A 19,824-nucleotide genomic window follows, 5' to 3' on the forward strand; every position below is an offset into this window, starting at 1 on the left:
TGATGGTGAATCAAACTGAATCAAAATTGACCATCAACTCTCTGGGGATCATTTCCTAGTCAGTGGCAAAGGAAATCCTCTTTTGTGGTACCGTGTAACTTCTCCCACCCCTTGTAGTCCAAGAAAAAGTGTATATCAGAGGACACTCTAGATAGTAATTTACAGGGTAATGTGACATTGTATGATGCAAGTGTCAGTCAATTTTGAGGTTATAATGCTTTTGAAAAAATAGAATTAAAATATTGATACCCTACAGATATCATGCCATTTCCAGTATCATTCATATTGGTGCAGATATTTACACTCTACACAAGTAGTGATCGTTGGTACATCACTTGTACAGTATGGTTCCTATGTAATCTTTCAGTAAAATCACCCCATAAACTTTTTTAAATTTCAATTACACAAGAGTTCCCATCATAGAGTGTTACCAAGGAGGTCATGGATGACCTTACAACAGTCTCATTTCCTTTGAAATGGCTTTGATGCCACCGCTCAAAAATATTCGAAGTATGTGCCAAACAGGATCTGCTGCACAAATAGGAAGACAATTTATTCATGTGTCATTGCGTGATGTCCAGCCAGAAGGAAGATATGCGTCATGTCTTTATGACGGTAATTACTTTTCGCCATCCCTACTTGAATATAAAAGATGAACAGAATATACATGGGGATGTGCAGATAGAAATTGTGTCGAGATTGATCCAGAACAAAAATGAAAATTACTCAACTGGATATGTCCAGACACTAATTTGATAGCATCAATTTATAAAGAGCTATACTTAAAGATTATTATTACCATCTGCATCAGTTTCAAATTTGCAGAAATTGATCAGAAAAGTGATTAAATCAGTTTGCAGGAGGGTACAGTTTAAAAACACACACCTCTGATTTTATACACTTTTGCACAAATACCTGGATGACATTTATTGTACAATTGTATCATCCGTGGATACACTTTATTATTAGGCAAAATATCAATTTATACATTTCATATTGAAACAAACAAGCAAAGCACAGCAGAAATTATAAATGTTAGAGTTCAAAATGAGTCTTAAGATTGCTCAGAAAGATGGCGGCATGAAATTCCAATCATTAAAAGCACAAATGCACTTCTGAAATTTTTTTTGTAAAAAAAAACCCAAAACAAACAAAATCATTAAAAAAAAAGCAATTTAAACAAAAACTGACAGCTTTACACTGTACAGCATTCATGCTGGATAAAAAACCCCCACAAACTCATGTGCATCAGAATAAAGCAGAAATGGTGATATTACCAATATCGCCTCTCCCTCTTATCTCACACACATACTGTACATGTAGTATACACACACTTTCAACATCAAATGCAGTCTTATTTGCAGTACATTCCCTGCAAATTACCCACACAATTACTCAATAGTTGTTCTCACAATGCATGGAAATGAAGCATAATCGTCAGAAATCAATTCAAAGCAAATGTAAACATTCTCTTCTTGACATTAAAAACTAGCTCAAACACCTGGTCATAATCCATACAAAGTGACTGCTATCAGCCAGAACATTGTATTCCACACAGCTCTCAATACAGGGTGGCGACACGACACAACGCACACTACACTCCCATGCACTATTAACCAAGCTGCTATTAGCATGCCCCATCGATCCGTGCAGTAGAGGAGTGTTAAACACAAGTGACTAGTTTCAATTAGATTCTCCCCCACGGACCACACAGTGGACTGTCTCATTAGATATCCGATGTGCAGGTTACTACTACACGTACCAATTTACAAGGTGCTACATGCCACAAGGCATCGATGGCTTTCAATATTTCTCATCGTGTTGAATTTGCAGAACTCAGACAAAACTGGATGATGTACAGCTACCATTGTACACTAAACATGGATAGATGGTACAGACAGTTGGTGTGTACACATACACCCAAGATAATCTGATAGAAAGTTAATTTACTAAGTACAAAAGTAGATGTTCAAATTTCATGTATCTCAAGGACACAAAGGGCTCCTTGGAGAACCTTCTTGCCTTGAGAGTTATGGAAACTCCCATGCTGTCCTGTAATCAAATATTAAGCTATGCTACACGCCTACTGTATATTATGTAGTTTTCGTTATATTGGGGAAAAAACAAAACAAACATACAAATTGTACACATACACACACGTACACACACATACAAAATGGCTTTGTTTTTTCATGTTTGATTGTAAACATTGTACTGTACATATACAAAGTGTATAGTAAGGGTACTAGGTCTCGCGCAGGGACCTAATGATCGCGTATAGCGTAACTGCGTATAGCAAGCGATATTACGCATAGGACTAAGCGCAAAATTTGCCGATACGCCCATGGAATAAACATACCTGACTTACCGCTCAACATGAGAAGGAAGCAGGTAAGAAATTTTGATTTCCAACAAATTTTCCACTAAATTTCCAATTTTTTACCTTGTACAAACCTACCTTCCCTTAAAATCTGTTCTAAGGATGTTGTAGCCTAGACGTGTCGTCTCGCTTGTCTCGTTCGTAGTTGATAGAATTTGTAATTTGTTCGATCAATCGTTTACCACGTGATGTCATCATACACAAGAACAATGTATGCTGCCAGCTACGCTGAAATACTGTTAATAAATGTTGTTTTAAGTCAAATTTTAACACAACGATTATAATATTTCAAAGGAATAAATATTTCAGTCTATCGAAGTTGAAGTGTACGTGTATTTCAATTTGAATTTGCTTAGTGATTTCTTGCGCTAACTTGTGATATATTTGTGACAGGGGAGGGCCATAATGATACTGAAGAAAACAAATTAGATGAGAGTATGACAAATGGGTGACAAAAATGAGAGGGTGACGAATGGGTAAGCACACACACAAACACACACACAAATGTATATGTTCATATTTTACTTTTTTCCATTTTATATTACGTGTATATTATTGGTTAAAGTGATTAGAAATATTGTAAGAAAACTATAAATGAAAATCATTAACGATTAGGAAAATATCAATGATAAAAATAATGATAATAAGAATGATAAAATGATGATGTGGTGGAAGTGATAATAATAATAATGAAAATGATAATGATGATGATCATGATGATCGATGATGGTGGTGGTGGTAATAGTAATAATGATAATAATAATAATAACAATACTACTACTACTACTATTACTACTTCTACTACTACTACTACTAATAATAATAATAATAACACATATAATAATATACACAAGTTAGGTAAAACTGCTGTTGCTTAACAGGGACAAATTTAATATCAAGTGAAAAAATAGTCTACGAAAGCCGGAGCACGTTACAGCCGCAGAGGGGCAGACACTTTCACGCATGAAACTACAGAGGGCAGCTGAGCGATCTTTACATACCCTGAGAAATTGAACGCATAAAAAAAAGTCCGACATACAAACGGCGACAGCGCACTACTCCGTCGTCGTATCATCAGGAGATTCTGGGAGGTGATTTTTCTGCATTTTCGTGATATTCATTCAGAAATTCAGGTACGATTATGGAATAACTTCTATTATAAGAGCATTTCAAATTTTCGTGCGCGATATCTAGACCCCTCAACCCTACATATTGAATATTAGCACTTTCCACACATCTTTGTCAGACAGACACATAAAGTTCATGGAAAGTTGTGCTTGTAGAACTAGAAAGCAACAGAATGATGTACAGGCTATATGTATAGCACGTACATGTACATGTACAAACATATGTACCATTTACCAATGAATTCAATATTTATATTGTCGGTCCAGAACAAGGTGATGTTTCGGATCTCGACTGGTACATGTATGACCCTGTCACGTCACTTGTGTACAGCGACAGGGCTGTAAAGGGCTAGCAGATAAAGCTACATACAGTCTAAAGTGCATTCAATTATTAATCAGGACTACATTGTACGTACAGTACCAGGTACATGTACAGTTGTACACTGTACTTACTGAATTTACCGTTCAATAACACCAACCATCCTAGAAATACATTGTGCATCCAGGTTACTAGAATGTTACAAGCCCTTTATCAGCACCAACATTAAACATTTAAAAGCACCTACCCGTAACAAAATATCATGCTCAGAATTTGGTGAAAAAATGATACGCCGGTACATTACACAACATGTATGTTTTCCACTTGGAATGTCCATACTATCTTTAATTAGGAATTAAATGTACAGTTTGTACAGTGTAAATTGTAAGTAAAGACTCTATTGAACTACTGTAAGAGTGGACATTTTTGCGGTGTTGAAATTTTCGCACATTTCGCTCAACCAGAAACTAGCGCAAAAATAAGAGCAAGCGAATATTTTTGCTTGCCATATGTTCCAGTACTTGATGTCTTGCTTCCGCGGCATTAAAAACACACGAAACTCTTCTTACCCGGCCGAGCGCAAAAAATTAGTCGTGCAGAAATATCTCCTTTCACAGTATTTTCTTTACCTTTTTAACTACAAAAGGAAAAACAAAGTGGGTGTTGCTATATTTAAATCATATTTTTTATTGACAATCCCATGCACATGTCCATAGGCAATTAAGCAATTGATTTGTTCAGCAGACTAGCACAGCAGTCACTCAGTATTGGTACAGTGTAACTTCACTTGCTATTAAAGTTAATTTCTGGCCATGGGCAACTGGGCATGTGCAACTGGGCATGAGCATTTAAGCTTTGACATCAGATCCCTTTAATAACCTTCTGATAATGAGCTCACTAGTCTCCACTATTAAAATTCAATGTTGCCACCAGAAACTACATCTACATACATAGCAATCCAGCATCACATCAATTTTCAATCTTTAGTAATTACACCTGTACTCCTGTCTACAATCATTCAATGAACTGTATCAGATATGAAAAATTGACATGCATTTCATCCCGAATGCAACCCCTCTTTTACATATAAGTACATACATTGTATCATTTATGTACTTGTATGTTTTGTATGCCAACTTGACAATCAAGAAAAATTGCCTTTTTGGCATGTACAATGAAAAAGTACATGCTGTGCCAAACATTGACTCCCCTCCCCCCTCCCCCACCCCCTAACAACCATCCCTATTCCCTCACACAAAGTCCCTTGCTATCCAAAAAAAAAAAAAAGAAAAAAGTGGGTTACAATTGTATCAAAGGTCATTAAATCTGAGCATGCAGGCACAACAGAACGCCGATCTGTACAGCTATGAAGGGCTTTACTGCCATTATAGCATTTTATAAGCTATCATACCTACAGTGTAAAGCAGCATGGTACCTGTACAGAGCTTCCTTCCTAACAGTGACAAACTACAATCTTACCCAACCAAGACTTGCTTCACATAGCATCAACTTGGGTCAATATGGCTATGGAAAATGAACTTTTGAGTGATGGAATGCACTTCAGAGAACCAGTTACAAGAAATTTATAGCTCCTTTAAAGGTACTAGCCCACATTTGCAAACCCACGAAAATCAAAACTGCATAAAACAGGTCCAATATGACTTCAAGTACAAGTTATAACAGTAACATACCTCACCTGTCGCTCTTTGTCTATACCATTCGATAAAAGAGAGAAAATCATCGTTTTAAAATCAATTTTCAAACCGGGTCACCCCGACCCAAAATCAAATTACGAGCGCGGGCTATAGCTACGTACATTGTACATGTAACACGTACGTGGACCGGAGCTAGCGAGCGTTATACGCATGCATACGGATTACGGTGCATTTTCATTTATTTTTATGAAAGTAATGGACTAATTGGAACGAAATTTTGCACAGGTGTTACTGCAATCATACCCAAACTCCATGCTAACTATGAGACCAATTGCTGCAGGTTTACAAATGTGGGCTAATACCTTTAAGAACTCAAAAATAACCATACCCAATTTGAAAATCACAATTAAACCAGTCTAAATTTTGACTTGCATCAGCTTGGCAGGAGGGTCGTGTGCTCCATTGTAATTAACGGCACACCTTTGACCCTAAAAAAGTCACCGAGCCGACGATGTATGTGTGTATTGTACTGACAGTTCTTATTTTGGTATGTGACGTGGGTGTAGAAATAGGAAGCCACACTCCTTGCACATAGTATAGTAAGCGTGTTTGTCTGTAGTTACTTTTCTGTTCCATCTCAGGCAGGGTTCAAACATGACTGTATTGTTCCTCCCGTGTCTTTCTATGTACAGAAAACTTTACTTCAAGGTTTATAGTACATGGTAGCATTGACTACTTCCTTTAATAATAGGTAAGGCATTCCAGTTATTTATACTTCTTTAAATTGAGAAAGCAGACTGCCTCATACTTATTGTATGGAAGTGTTGTTTGACAATTTTGAAATTGGTCTCTTATTATTGAATCTGTGGACAACAGGGAGAATTTTGAAGGATATACAATGTACTCTGTAAAAGACTTTCAGGATTTTGAACATCTGTACAAGGTCAGCTTTCTACCTTCTGTAAAGCCAAAGTACATGTACAATGTACATGTCCCACTCTAAGCCCCCCAAAAAGAAAAAAGAACAAGAAAATCTAAAACTAAACAGCTACTTTTCTTGGAGGCTTTGCATCTGCACCCTATGCATTGCATATTTATAGCACTTTTTTTTTTTGCTTTGTTTTTCCCATTTTAAAGAGTAGACTGACATCTGCATACCTACATGTATGTATACGAGTGTAATTGACAACTCATGATACATTTGATGCAATATTTGGTACCCTGGGGTACCAAATGAAAATTCACCATTTTGTTGAATTAATTATTTTTTTTTTTCAGCGCTGTACCCTGGCTTACCAAAAAATGTGTCAAAATATTTTTTAGAATTATTATGCACAAAAATGTTTTCTTATTTGTGATTATGCAACAATTAATGCATGCAAGTGTACTTCGAAAAACACCTATGGTGCTAGTTCATTGCTACGACTTTGCCGTATCCGAATTCGGATATGCATTATAAAATAATGGGCATGAGATGGCGCTGTACAACGCGGTACCCCGGGTTACAACGGTACCCCGGTGTACGGCGTGCCGAATCATTTGTAATTACACCCTGTACATTGTCTAACAGGTTTGTACAGTCAGATCAGAAGTACAGTTTTCTATTACCTCCAAGTGTAGAAAAATGCAAACTTTTACTCCAAATCCAGGGTACTTACAATGTACAGTACATGTCACTTCTCACTCTGTTAAACACTGTAGTACAAGATATTGTATGTGATCGGGTATTCAACCACTTGCAAAACTGTTGAACATATGCAAAAAAAAAAAAAAATAATAATAATAAATAGATTATTAAATAAAGTAAAGTAAAATAAACCACACACAGGAAACAAACACACAATCATAAGACAGATTGGGCGACATCATGAATGTCAATAGTTATAAGGCATGATGACATTATGATGAACACAATAACAAACATATTCCTGTGTCAATCTCTTAGGTAGAGAAGATGAGCAAAAAAAAAATAACAATAATAAATCTAAATGAATAAAAGAAAAATATGAGTTCCATTTTGGGGAAACCACTTTCCACAAAAGGCAATAAAAATAACCTTGACCTTTGAACCTTCAACCTTGGATGTACTCTCCATTGAGTAGATCCATACACACACACAACCACTTCCTGGTTGACCTTGTGTAAATTTAGTTGTAATCTGCCTCGTGAAGAGCACGCTTCCATTATCTGAGTTGGCTGTATTTTAAAATCTTGACTGTACATTCTCAATTCTCTGGTGAAATGTTGCTATTCTACAGGCTAAAACTAAACTGAGATAAATTTAAAACAGGTGAAATTGATCTAATATGAAATCCTGGCACAATGTACCCGACTACAGTCACTTCTTGTTACATCATATCAAGAGTACGTTGAATAGGCAACTAAACTCAGAGAGACTTTAAAATTGGTAGAATGTTGTAACGTTAGACATATCGGGGGGGGGGGGAAATCCTGTTATAGACTCTATATATCGATGATGATGATGAACTGACTGGAAATTTAACTGTATAATTTGTTTGGCGCTGTCTGTATCTTTCCTCTCCTGGATTTCAACTGCCTTGATTGATTAACACAACGCGACCATTTCTTTTCAAAATGGTATCATTGGGAGCTGATGTCATCATGTCACTGATACAGATGATAGGAGGCTGCCAGCGGCCGCGCCCGGCGCCCGCAGTCTCCGTTGAAACTGGCAGGTGCATCACACAGCAATAAATGTTTTCCACACGCAACAATGTACATCGCATCATCGCATACACTCTCCATTCATTCATTCACACCACGGTAAACTGGGTGGGAACGTAAGGTGCATAGATCACTACCGTACAACGTTAGCGAAATGACTTCCAAGCTTAGTGACACAAAATTTCACTTTCACAAACAATACTATAATGATTAGCTACATAAACACATGTGGATCATACCTTGGCCCAAGTCTGTGCTCAACCCCCTCACAAATAGAGCTCCTTGGCACCTACTTGTCGAAAAAACGTATTTCATTGATTATTCTCGTCATCTGTAATTTTCGCGAATCTGTCAGCCATGTTGACAGTCTAAGTTCTGATGCATTTTGGGAACCGGGAATTTGGAAGCGTCTATATCCTAATAGAAGGTAATTGATTTGATTCTAGCTATATAAAGCGAGCGTAATATCACCCAAAGCCTTTAGAATTGATAAATATTTATTTTGTACATATATTTATGCCATTATATTGAAGTTTTAAACAAGAACAAATGAAAATAATAATAAAATATATATTTTTAAGCCAAAGTTCTCCCTACAATAAAAATGGTATTACCCAAACAAACTCGACCAGGGCATGCCGTGGGAAAAGTTGTATAGGTTTCACTGGTCTCGTTCGAATGTGAAGAACACGGATTTGGTTGCAGAGACTGTAGTCCGACGTATTGTATTCCAAGTATTCGGCATTCCGAACGAATCGTGTGGTTTGATTTGGAATGATTTAACTACTTTCCAGCAATGGCAGAAATTCAGGACGATACGGAGAAGCATCAAAAGAGGTCAATACCCAAACAGCCTTTTACGAAACAGAAACGATGGACAGATGAAGATAAAAATCCTTGTTTAGCCGTAAGTTCATGCCCTCAGTCATGGTCATGACTGCTGAAACTCTGTAACTAGAAACTCTAACAGAACAGTTAAACACATGTTTCTATTTTAGTCAAGTAATCATATCGTAGTGTGGACATTTCCTACAGGTACACCTAAATACTGGCACTTGCCTTCGGGCTTTGCCAGCTTTGCAAATTGAATTGTGATTTTTTAATGTTTTCAATTATGGTCAAATCAAATTTATATTTCATCTTGTTGAAGAGTCACGGTATATTGATAGGGCAAGTTGTTTTCCGTAGACTGCGGTGATTTAACTTTTCTTCGTTTGTTTAAAAAAAAAGTCAGAGAATTCTCCACTGCACAAGGTCGGTTCACTGTTTACTTTGCCAAGTTAGTTTACTAGTGATACATTCACTGTCAAATCTGTTAATTAGTGTATGTATCTACTATTTGCTTTGTTTTCTTTTAGTGTAGAGTATCAACAAATGGGAATCACATAAAGTGTTATGCTGTCGTCCATTCACTATGCTGTAGCTGTAGGCCCCTAAGTGAAAATATGTTGTCTCATAGTACACAAATAATGAATGTTTATGAGTGCAATGGACAGAATATTTCATGAGGTGAAAGATGAAATGATCCATTCAACGAGGCGCAGCCGAGTTGAATGGATCAAACATTTCATCTTTCACCGAATGAAATATTCTGTCCATTGCACGAATGAAAAACATTTAGACCTATTATTTGTTTTATATAACGCCTAAAATAGATCCTTGTCATTTGATGTTTTATTAATTTAGAAACAAGAGAGAATCTGAGATTGTGAGAGTGCTCACTGAGCGCTTTACGCTAGCGCGCTGTCGCACACACACACTGCACTATCTTTGCTGCAAACGCAAGCGCGTTTGACACGCGCAGTGTACCGGGCTCTCAGCGAGCGTGCAATGGAGCAAATCGTATGGATCCAAAATTGCATGGTAAATGGAGCCACAATTGCACGGACAATGACGTCATAGTGAAATGGGCCGAATGATCAATGTCAAACAACCAATCAAATGACAAGGATCTCTTCAGGCGTTATATGATACCCACTCATATCTCACTGGACTTGCACTGGCATTGCAGGACCCAACACGCAATAATTGAGTGTTAATCTGTGTAAAGGTAATAATTTGTTCCTAGCTTCCTGGCCTGACTAATAGTACAATGAGTGTAGAGATAGCAATTTATATTTTTTAATAATTATAATGTAATTATGTGAAATCTTTCCCCTGTTGCTAATAATTGTATCTTGATTCACTGCAGGAAGCCAATGCATCCTATCAGTGCCTACATGATCACAATTTTGACAGGCAGAGCTGTGAAAGATACTTTGCAAACTACAAAAACTGCAAGAACTTTTGGGTAAGTACAAGTTTCGATATCCTCACAGAAGAAAGAAGATTGCACTGAGTTTCTCTCATTTGTAATTGTTCATCTTATCAAACTACTGGTACCATATCAGATCTACTTTTTTTTTTGTAATAGTAGCCTTTAATTACTAAGTTTCTAATCATAATTGAAAAGTGATTAAAAGATTATCCCTCTGTGTTCAGTTGAATTGCAGTGCAAACAAGTTACAGAACATTTGTAATTCTCAAAGAAGAGTTGTTTTTTTTTTTTAGGGGAAGTTTGGTGGTGATGCATTTTTTTTTTTTTTTAATAACGTCTTTTAATATCAAGTCGTTCTCAACAATCTTTAGGAATAATGGTACCAGTACTGGTAATATCTTTTTCCTTTCAACCAAGTTAGCAAATTCCATTATTGTTTATATGTATTACCTTCCTGTCATGTTTGATGTATAAAGTTCTCAATACAATAGGGAACATGATCTATGGGCCATGTATGACACTCTTTTTTATCCAAGCAAAAACTGTTGAACAGTATGGTAATATATATGCAAGTGGCCCAAGTCAGAGAAATTCTTATTTGATCAATTGGCCATATTGTTTCATTCTTTTTATGCCATCATGAACATACAGTCCTGTACGTATGCATAATGTGACAATGCATCACAAAACCACCAAAAAGTTACAAGATGGATATTTAGTTAAAGATTCTAAAAGAGCAGATTCTAAGCTTTAAAATGATGTTCAACTCAATACAAATGAACTTTCTTAATCTATGTATATAATGGAACAAGATACATTCTGGAAATCTTAGAAAAGAGACTTTAAAGTTTAGGGTCTAATGAAGTGCTTTTTGCGCTCTATGCAATAAATGTGACCAAAAAAAAAGAGAAAAAGATAAAACTTTGTAATAACCACAATAAAGGGATTATGAGATCAAGCTAAATTTTCCACACTCATTGAGCCTATTCTACATGTATTTATGAAAGATTTTACCTTTAAGTGCAGTAGCATCATGCTTTCAATTAAGTTACCAGAGTTCAAAGTGACGAGTATGCAGTGGTGGATCAACCACTTTTGGTTGTTTTTTGTTTGTTGTTGCTATTGTATTTTTACTTGCCATTTAACTCATTGCCATTGGGTCAAATTACCCCCCCCCCCCCCTTTAGCAAAAATCTAGATCCACCCCTGATGTGTAAAGGGCTTATTAAGAAGGGGCCTGTATGCATTCCTTATGAAATTACAATGTATCATACCAAAAAGGGTTTCACAAGTGAAAAAAAAAATGCATTTTCCCATTCGTTTTATGATTCCAAACTTTAGATTGGAATTAAATGTATGTAGGAAGAATTGCTCTTTCAAATAATACCAATCCATGTGTCTAAAATATGAAGATCGACTAGGTTGACCCATTTCACCCATTTTGAGTTCTCACGATTCATAAGGGCATGCAGGTTTTTCTTGGTTTTGTGAGGCACAATCACATTATTTCTTATAGTATGTCTGTTTACCTCTTGTTATTGGGTGGACTGGAGAATGGGACCCTCAGCTATGTAAATATAGGAATGTTGCAAAATTTCTCTTTAGACGGCAACCTTTACAGCCCAGATATTGCCAACATGACCTACCAAAATTGTTCCCTATGCAGTGGGAATTTATTGCGATACTTTATCAAGGTGGATGTGTGTTGAAAATATGTTGATAATATTTGCCGTGGGCAAACTCCCTCATACAGAGCTGCCAAGTCTCCCCGATTCCACAAGAGGGTTCCTGAAAACTCAAATATCTCCCCATACAGAACATGAAAATCTTCTGGCTGATTCAGGACATATTTTTACTCATTGAAATGCATGTCACAGCACTTTAAGTTTCTCCCTAATAGCTCTTTGGAATCTCCCTGATTTTGATGGATGAATGTTGGCAGCCCGGACTGCATCACAGTCATAAGTTCACCAAACATCACCTTATGTGATTATCTGGTCATTCATCGAATTGGACTGTCCAATTTCATAATCATAATTTGATGTTGACAAAGTAAAGGACAATAAATAATCAGATGAAATGATAGGGATTAAAGGTCAAAGTTTAAATTCAAGTGCTGCCAAACCCTGGATGAAAATGTTTAATATTCTCATGCCTTCAATAAAGTCAGGAAAGTCTAAATGGAAATGTACTCATCAAGAGCAAAAGTGGTCTTTACCCACATGTGCATGAAGGGAGAATTTATTGGCACTATGAATTGTGCTCCCATTAGATTATTGCAGCATCCTAATCAACTTCACATGACAGTCATAATACTTTATAGCTTAGCGCTTATTTTTTCACCAAACACCAAATTACTTTTGTAGAGAGATTGAAGTCTGAAATTGTTTTACTTCAACATAAACATCAAATGATTTTTGCAGTAGGGATTATAATGTTTATATTTTTTTTTCCTTCTGTGTAAATCACCAAATGATTTTCATATTTAAAGGGATCAAAATATTGATGACTTGATGTTGTACTTGTCATTTTTTCTTCATTCTTTTGCAGGGACGTGTCATGAAGGAAAGGAGAAGACAAGGAATCACACCTATACTTCCAGACCCAGAGGAGAGGAAGAAAATTCTGGAAGGCGTTGCATGATCATCATGAACTTCTCCTCGTCCGACAGAACAGACAAGTGACAGGGCTTCTTCATTATCTTCACTTGACAGTATTGCCTCACTCAAGACTAGTTTGTGTGCTGTTTGAGACGTCTGTCAGGGTACAAATCTGCAAGATGTTTTGAGTTTGTCAAATCATGGCCATTATTGAAATCAAATAATGACTGAGGTTTGTAAGAGTGGCCTAAATTAGGCAATGGACATAATAATGTGTGTGTCTGAAGAAGTGTAAGGGGATGGGGCTAAAGTGTGGTGTTGTACCCTAGGAATACTGCACACCAGACCTTCCAGTACCATCCAATCTTCTGCACTACTGATGCAACACTTGAAAGTGAGTGTAAGCAAAGACATTCATGTCTTGTAGAGCAATCAATCAATAAATTAATAAAGTCTGTTGAAGGCCTTGGTCAAAAGAAGCTTTCTATCTTTTTCTTTTTTTCTTCTTTTTTTTTGAGGGAATTTTCATGCACAACTTGTGTGATGCATGATGTTACAGTGTATCATCTATTGTGTTGTGCTTTTTCTCTCTCAAAAAGTATAACAAAAAGAAAACAGCAAAAAATATTGAAACGCACAAAAGAAAAAGATGGTACAATTAGATTATATCGTCAAGTCATTGTAACACATGCTGAAACATGATAGAATGAAGATTTGGCCCATTACACAAAACCAGAATGAGAAATGGTTTCATTTTTCTGGCAGGGGTCATACATTAGGAAATGTACAATTGACATTATGATCATGGCTGACCAACTCTCTTATGATATATTGTAATGTGAGGGGTCCCCACATTTTGATCCAAACAGAAAAAAAAAGGAATGAATTGGAGCTTGCTCTTTTACGTATTTTACGATACCTGTACATGTGTACTTTTCACTCTACCCATTTGTCCTCTCCTCTACAAGCTTAAAACTCTGCACTATGGCTCATAGCAGCAATCTGCTCTTAGAGAAATTTTCAGCAATGACATGAGCCTCCATTTTACAGGAAAAGTTGTTATCAACCAATCACTGACAGCATTATAAGTCCTCTGATGTTCTTAACAAACAGAGCAGTGAGTGAGAATACATGTTTGAAGTGACATTTTAGATGCAAGAACAGTGGCAAGTACCTTTGCAAGCAGAATTAGTTGTCATGTAGTAAATACTTCAATTAATTTGCATAGGAGTTTAAATTTGTGGTGAGAGGGCATCTTGATGAAACCTGCATAGGTGCCATGTTTAGGATAAGAATATCAAAAGGTGATTTGATGAAACGCGCCAAGGCACATTTTTGTCTGGTGAGACACCAAGGAAGAAGTGGGCTTCTCTCCCTCTTTCTCTTCTCATCCTGAACAAGGTACCCAGGCACTGTCAAACAAGACTCCTTCTCCACTTTTCAACCTCAACAAGGTGCCTCAGAGGTGAGCTCTCAGAAGTTGCCTTCTCAACTTTTTGTCCCAAACAAGGCACCTTGTCTAGTTTCAATAAGTCTCAAAGCTTCCACAAATTTAAGGCAAATGTTGCACGTCTTGTTGATTGACATTTTGACATCAAAGAGGAAATACCTTTCCTATTCATTCGATTTTGCTCACTTCTTTTTCACTTAGCTATTTTTGCTGCCCACATGGTTCCCTGCTTTAGTTTAAAACAATGCTCTGTCTTGTTTGAGGATTTTTTTTTCCAAAGAAGATATTTTACACCAAGTTTTAGAAATGCTATTTGCTTTTAAATGCATCATGTCATGTGATTAAAAAGAAAAATTGCATTCTCACAGTCTATCTATTCATATGGCACTGGCCTGAACTTGTCACAGACTATTTTAAGATATTGAAACAACTTCCACAGTACACATGGAGTACGTAACAAGTAAAATCCAGATTAAGAGAGTTGCAACAATGATGTTGGAAGAGAAATATGAGAGTGGACGTGTTTAGGATAACAGCTGGATGTCACTGTCACAGGAGAGCGTGAAATAAGGACTACCAGCACAAATACATTTTGACCTTCTACATGTTGTATATTCAGCTACATGTAAATCAACATTTTGTGAAGAATAAAGTTTGTATACAGATGTACAGCATATTACATGTACATGTAATTCAACTTGTGAAACTTGGTTGATGCCCTTAATTAATCCAGTCTGGATTTGAACTACAGTTGAACCTCTCGTATCCGGACAAGTCGGGACCGGGGCTCATCCGGATAAGGGATTTGGCCGGATACGGGACACTTAATGCTTTATACATGTACATATACATACACATGTACTGATGTAGCCCATTGTAGTACCACATGTAATAATGTGTATACTGCAACCTTTTCATTGTTACACTCAGTAGCAGACCCCAAAATAGAGGTTCGTGTTTGCAAGAATGAAATCATTTTCTTTTATAAATTCTTGGGATGATTTACCGAAATAATTATTAAGAAATGTATCAAGTATATGTAATTCATGTGTGTTTGTGTAGGAGTTCTCAAGGAGTTGGGAATCCCCCTTTCCTCCCGTAATTATTTTTTAAAAAAAATCACGGCGAGATTGCGTCCGTATAATAGAGAGATCCGGATAAAGGGAGGCCGGATAAGAGAGGTTCAACTGTACATCAGATTTTATATCCCGTATACATGTATATCTGTGCATTTGGGTGAATAAGTGTATTGTCCTGTTTCAGAAGCAAACTGCAAATTGGCAATACTGGGTATGTGTGCCCATCACAGCTGTTTTTTTTAATAGCAAACTTCAGAGGATGGCAAGAGTGAAACCACGTGATGAAGATGAATTCCTGTTCTTCACTGTCTCTATTATAAATGTATCAAAGTGCACATAATGCAGAATATATTTGTGAGTTACACGAAATAAAGATTTTTGTGTCAAAGTCAATGAACACTGTCCATCATTCTTTCCTACTGCATACTTGGCATTTACTTTTATGCAGAGTTCTTTCTCTGGCTCAATCGCTGCTGGATTTTCAAAGCAAAGATGCCGGAGTATATATTGTAATGGTTGTGGTGAACCTGTTCTTTTTCTGTGTCATTGTTGTTTGTTGAGAGGGTTGCATATTTTGTTCATTTTGATAGTGCTTTACTGAGATGCAGTGACAAAGCACACTATCCATTTTAAAAAGGGTACAAGATTCCCAACACAGAATTTGCTGACATAACTGACCTGTTGATTTGGAGCTTATCAAGTCATATTTGAACGTAATCATTAAAGGTGACTGAAAACTTCTCCAAGTGCCAAGACAGAGAACTGATGATTACAAGTATCTATATTTATCTATGTAATGTACACAGAAAAAAAAAAATGAAAAAGATAAAAACTCACTGCCAAACTCAAGTGCATGAATAATACACACCAAATGCTTTAGGAAATGCATGTATATCAAATTATGTAAATTTCTTTTCCCCTGACTCCGCGATTTTCTTTACACATTTTTGTACAAATAAATCCTGTACAATGTACAGTCATCATGCATGTACATGAATTTTCATGGATGTGCTCTACAGACCCAGTCATAAATAACTGACAGAATTCTCATCATAAAAAACAAACAAACAAAACAAAACAAACACACACACACATACACACAAATGATATCCTAATCATTGGCAAAGATTGCATTGTTGCTATCTTCTTTTTCAATACTGAAAGTTTGATCTTGTTTAATTTTTGAATTTGTTTAATCTTGCCAAATTGGATAGGACAGTGAATCACTTCAGAGTGGACCACTACATACCAGTCTACTAATTTGAACAATCTTGATGATTAACCTTTATACCCTTTGATAATATAACCAATGTTTTCATCTTCTTTTTTCTGTTTTTAGATACTGGGGAGCAAGGGTTCAAGGTCACCGAAGGCATTTCTTTAGATGACTTTTTTTTTTTCAAACCTGAATGAGAATGTTATGATATACTTCACAAATATTAATCACACAATCCTCCAATGTGTTTTACACACTGTGTAAAGAAATCTTGAATGAGGTAGCACTCAAGTAAGACAGTAAATCATGTATCACTGATATCTCACTGTCAAGAATTTTTTTAATTTACATTCTTTAATACACTGCTTTTAACAATTCACAAAGTTTCTTGGTCCTGCATTTCAACAAATAGATGGAAATTCATCACAGCTTTGTACATCAATGTGCATATGTTTGTGCTAGTACATGCACATCCGTATAACTTTGGTATAGAGCTAAATATGTACCTTTGTGCTAACTTGAATGGCAAAGTACAAATATTATCACAAGAGCTGAGGACGCATAATGGTCGAAAAGGATCTGAATGCAGTGCAAATATCACAGGAAACTCCGGCATGTCCCGACTGCTGCCAAATTTGGGACAAAATGATCAAATAGAAGTTGAAGACACCTGCCACTGGAATGACTAATCTGTGTGAATTGGAAGTCACCTCGCGGGACTCGGCATTTGTGCAGGGCATTTGTTTGACCATGTGGCATAGGCACCTTGAGTAGTAGTAACACTTAGTTAGTGGGACAATAGCCCACGCAGTTACAGACAACCTCTGTTCTAACAGCTGGACCATCCTCGGTGGTGTACTTGAGAACATCTGCTTCATCACTTGTGTAGATGTTGCGATGATTCGGTAATTACAAGATGCACGCATGCGTATTCAGTGAAAGACAAGAAAATGGAAGATTTTCATTAGACTACTGGCATTACAAAGACTAGTAGTTCTTCTCTTCCTCCTCCCTTTCCTTCTCTTCCTCCTCCTTTTCCTTCTCTTCCTCCTCCTTCCCCTCTTCCTTCTCCTGTTCCTTCTCCCTCTACTCCTTGTTCTTCAAAATCATTACACATAGTACATCGTGTAAGACCTACAGGCCTACACATAATTGCATAAGGAAAACTTTTCAACATTCAATTTATTTGGATCATTATCAGTAAAAGTAATACGAGACGTAAAGAAGTCATCCAGCTCTTCATTCATTCATGTTCTACCCTTCCACGACGAGATTGCACCAATCAGTCAATCAAATTTATTTTAATTGAATAGAATCTCCTCTGCAGGCATTCCAGATGGTGTAACTGATACACATCTAATACTGATCTACCAATTTTAGTACTAGAAATGTTTTATATACCAGGTAACCCATTACTATCTTCATCATTGAAACAGAATCGCTCCAAACAATGGTAGCCAAGAATGAAAAAAAAAGAAAGAAATACATGTAGATATACGCATTTCTTTATGAGAGAAGTGAGCTACAGTCCGACCTCTCCTATCCGGCCTCGCTTTATCCGGATCTCTCGATTATCCACATACGATCTCAGCATGATTTTTTTTTTCAATCTCATAATTACGCGGAAAAGGGGGATATCAATCTCAAACTAAATTTGTGTATAAACTCACATGAATTATGTATTATTTCCAACGTAATTAACAAACATTTACATCTAACATGTCATTTAAATAACAAACATTCAGCTATTCACTACCGGTACCCCCAAATCACTGCAGTGTACACTACCTGCAATATGTTACATGTACAGCTACAATGTACCATTGGGTAGGCAGCTAGCTGCATGTTTTAAACATAGAGTCCCCCATATCCGGCCAAATCCCTCATCCGGATGAGCGCCGGTTGGGATAGGAGAGGTCGGACTGTACATCTTACATGATCAACCTCTGATATTCATAATTCATTTGGAAAATGTGCGAGATGGCTTAAAGTACATAAGTCCCGGTACCCAATTTCACAATAAAATCAAAGAAGTCTCCAAACTATCAATAGTAGACACTTGCCTACAGTGACAACTCTTTCAGTTATTCTTTATGTAGTTGAAACATGATGCAGTTTTTGGTACCCTGGAGTACTAAATAGAAATCCACTATTTTCTTGATTTTATTATTTTTTTTTTGTAGCTCTTTAATCTAAGGAAGAAAATTTTGTGGCATAAATCTCAGCAGTGCAGCAGCAGCATAGGAACATCGCGCTGCTTATCACATACACCCCACCAGTGATCCATGTCACACTCAGACAGCACAGCTGCACCGTAAGACGCTTTAACCATTCCACGGACGATTTAAAATAAGCAATCGTAGGACAAGTTCTACCTCTCGATATCATTATAACATATTTTGCAACCACAAAAATGATGACGATGATGATGATAATAATTATCATCATTATCACTATCACATATTATTATCAGTATTATTGTAATTACAGTAAAAACTCCACAACAGGGCTGAACTAGCATTGGAATCATCACCGCCAAGTGCTAAATGTTGGCCACCAAGATCGCAGTATACATCTTCCGAACACAAGATGACACCATACAATGAGGTATCTGAGCTACCGCATGGTGCATCCCATACATGTATTGCTTTCATTTATCAGGTTCGTTCTAGAAATCACATTCTTGTGGTTTGGTGTTGTGTCTATGGTTTTACTATTCATTTTCTGTAAACTGACGTACAATGTAGGGTGTTCATCCATACAAAATATACCTATAATTTTCTATGACTTCTTCCACTGCTTCTTCCACTAAAATAAGCTGATTGTTAATCGGCAAAATGTTACACAAGTACCATACAAGTGCAAATCCAGTTTCCTGATTTGTAAAAATTTAGAAATCTATATTTAGTGTTTTAGTCAGTAGAGTGAAAAAAAAAAAAATTCATTTGAGCTTTTTGTTGCTCATATGAAATAATTGCTTTTTTTAAAAATCATCACAAGACCCCTAATTAATTTTTGCTTAATCACTAAACACATTCTCAAATTGGCAACACATT

At 36.6% G+C, this 19,824-nt stretch overlaps 2 protein-coding genes across 4 annotated transcripts in view; one reads left to right on the forward strand and one right to left on the reverse strand.

Moving 5' to 3' along the window:
• LOC140234138 (uncharacterized) overlaps positions 1–8,567 on the reverse strand; it is a 156,183-nt gene extending 147,616 nt beyond the window's left edge. For 2 of the 3 annotated variants that reach the window (XM_072314213.1, XM_072314212.1), the window contains exon 1: positions 8,406–8,513. Coding sequence is in view for 1 of the 3 variants with exons in the window: in XM_072314210.1 (XP_072170311.1) it covers positions 8,406–8,481 (76 nt within the window). In the remaining 2 variants the exon portion in view is untranslated. Of the gene's footprint in view, positions 1–8,405 lie in introns of all 3 variants that reach the window. The other variant, XM_072314210.1, reaches the window with a different exon arrangement.
• A 234-nt stretch (positions 8,568–8,801) lies between these two features.
• LOC140234256 (coiled-coil-helix-coiled-coil-helix domain-containing protein 7-like) lies at positions 8,802–13,532 on the forward strand. Its single transcript, XM_072314317.1, has 3 exons — positions 8,802–9,073; positions 10,358–10,456; positions 12,974–13,532. The coding sequence occupies exons 1-3, from the start codon at positions 8,963–8,965 to the stop codon at positions 13,064–13,066; spliced, it is 303 nt and encodes a 100-aa protein (XP_072170418.1). The 5' UTR covers positions 8,802–8,962; the 3' UTR covers positions 13,067–13,532.
• Positions 13,533–19,824: the final 6,292 nt, after the last annotated feature.

This window comes from Diadema setosum, chromosome 10 (assembly GCF_964275005.1).
Source record: "Diadema setosum chromosome 10, eeDiaSeto1, whole genome shotgun sequence".
In the NCBI taxonomy this organism is placed as follows: Eukaryota; Metazoa; Echinodermata; class Echinoidea; order Diadematoida; family Diadematidae; genus Diadema; species Diadema setosum.

Bases quoted from the DNA above. Each gene is read 5' to 3' on its own strand.
- LOC140234256 (XM_072314317.1), top strand. From the start codon at position 8,963: ATGGCAGAAATTCAGGACGATACGGAGAAGCATCAAAAGAGGTCAATA. The intron at 9,074-10,357 runs GTAAGTTCATGC...GATTCACTGCAG, and splicing joins ATAAAAATCCTTGTTTAGCC to GAAGCCAATGCATCCTATCA. The intron at 10,457-12,973 runs GTAAGTACAAGT...ATTCTTTTGCAG, and splicing joins AAAACTGCAAGAACTTTTGG to GGACGTGTCATGAAGGAAAG.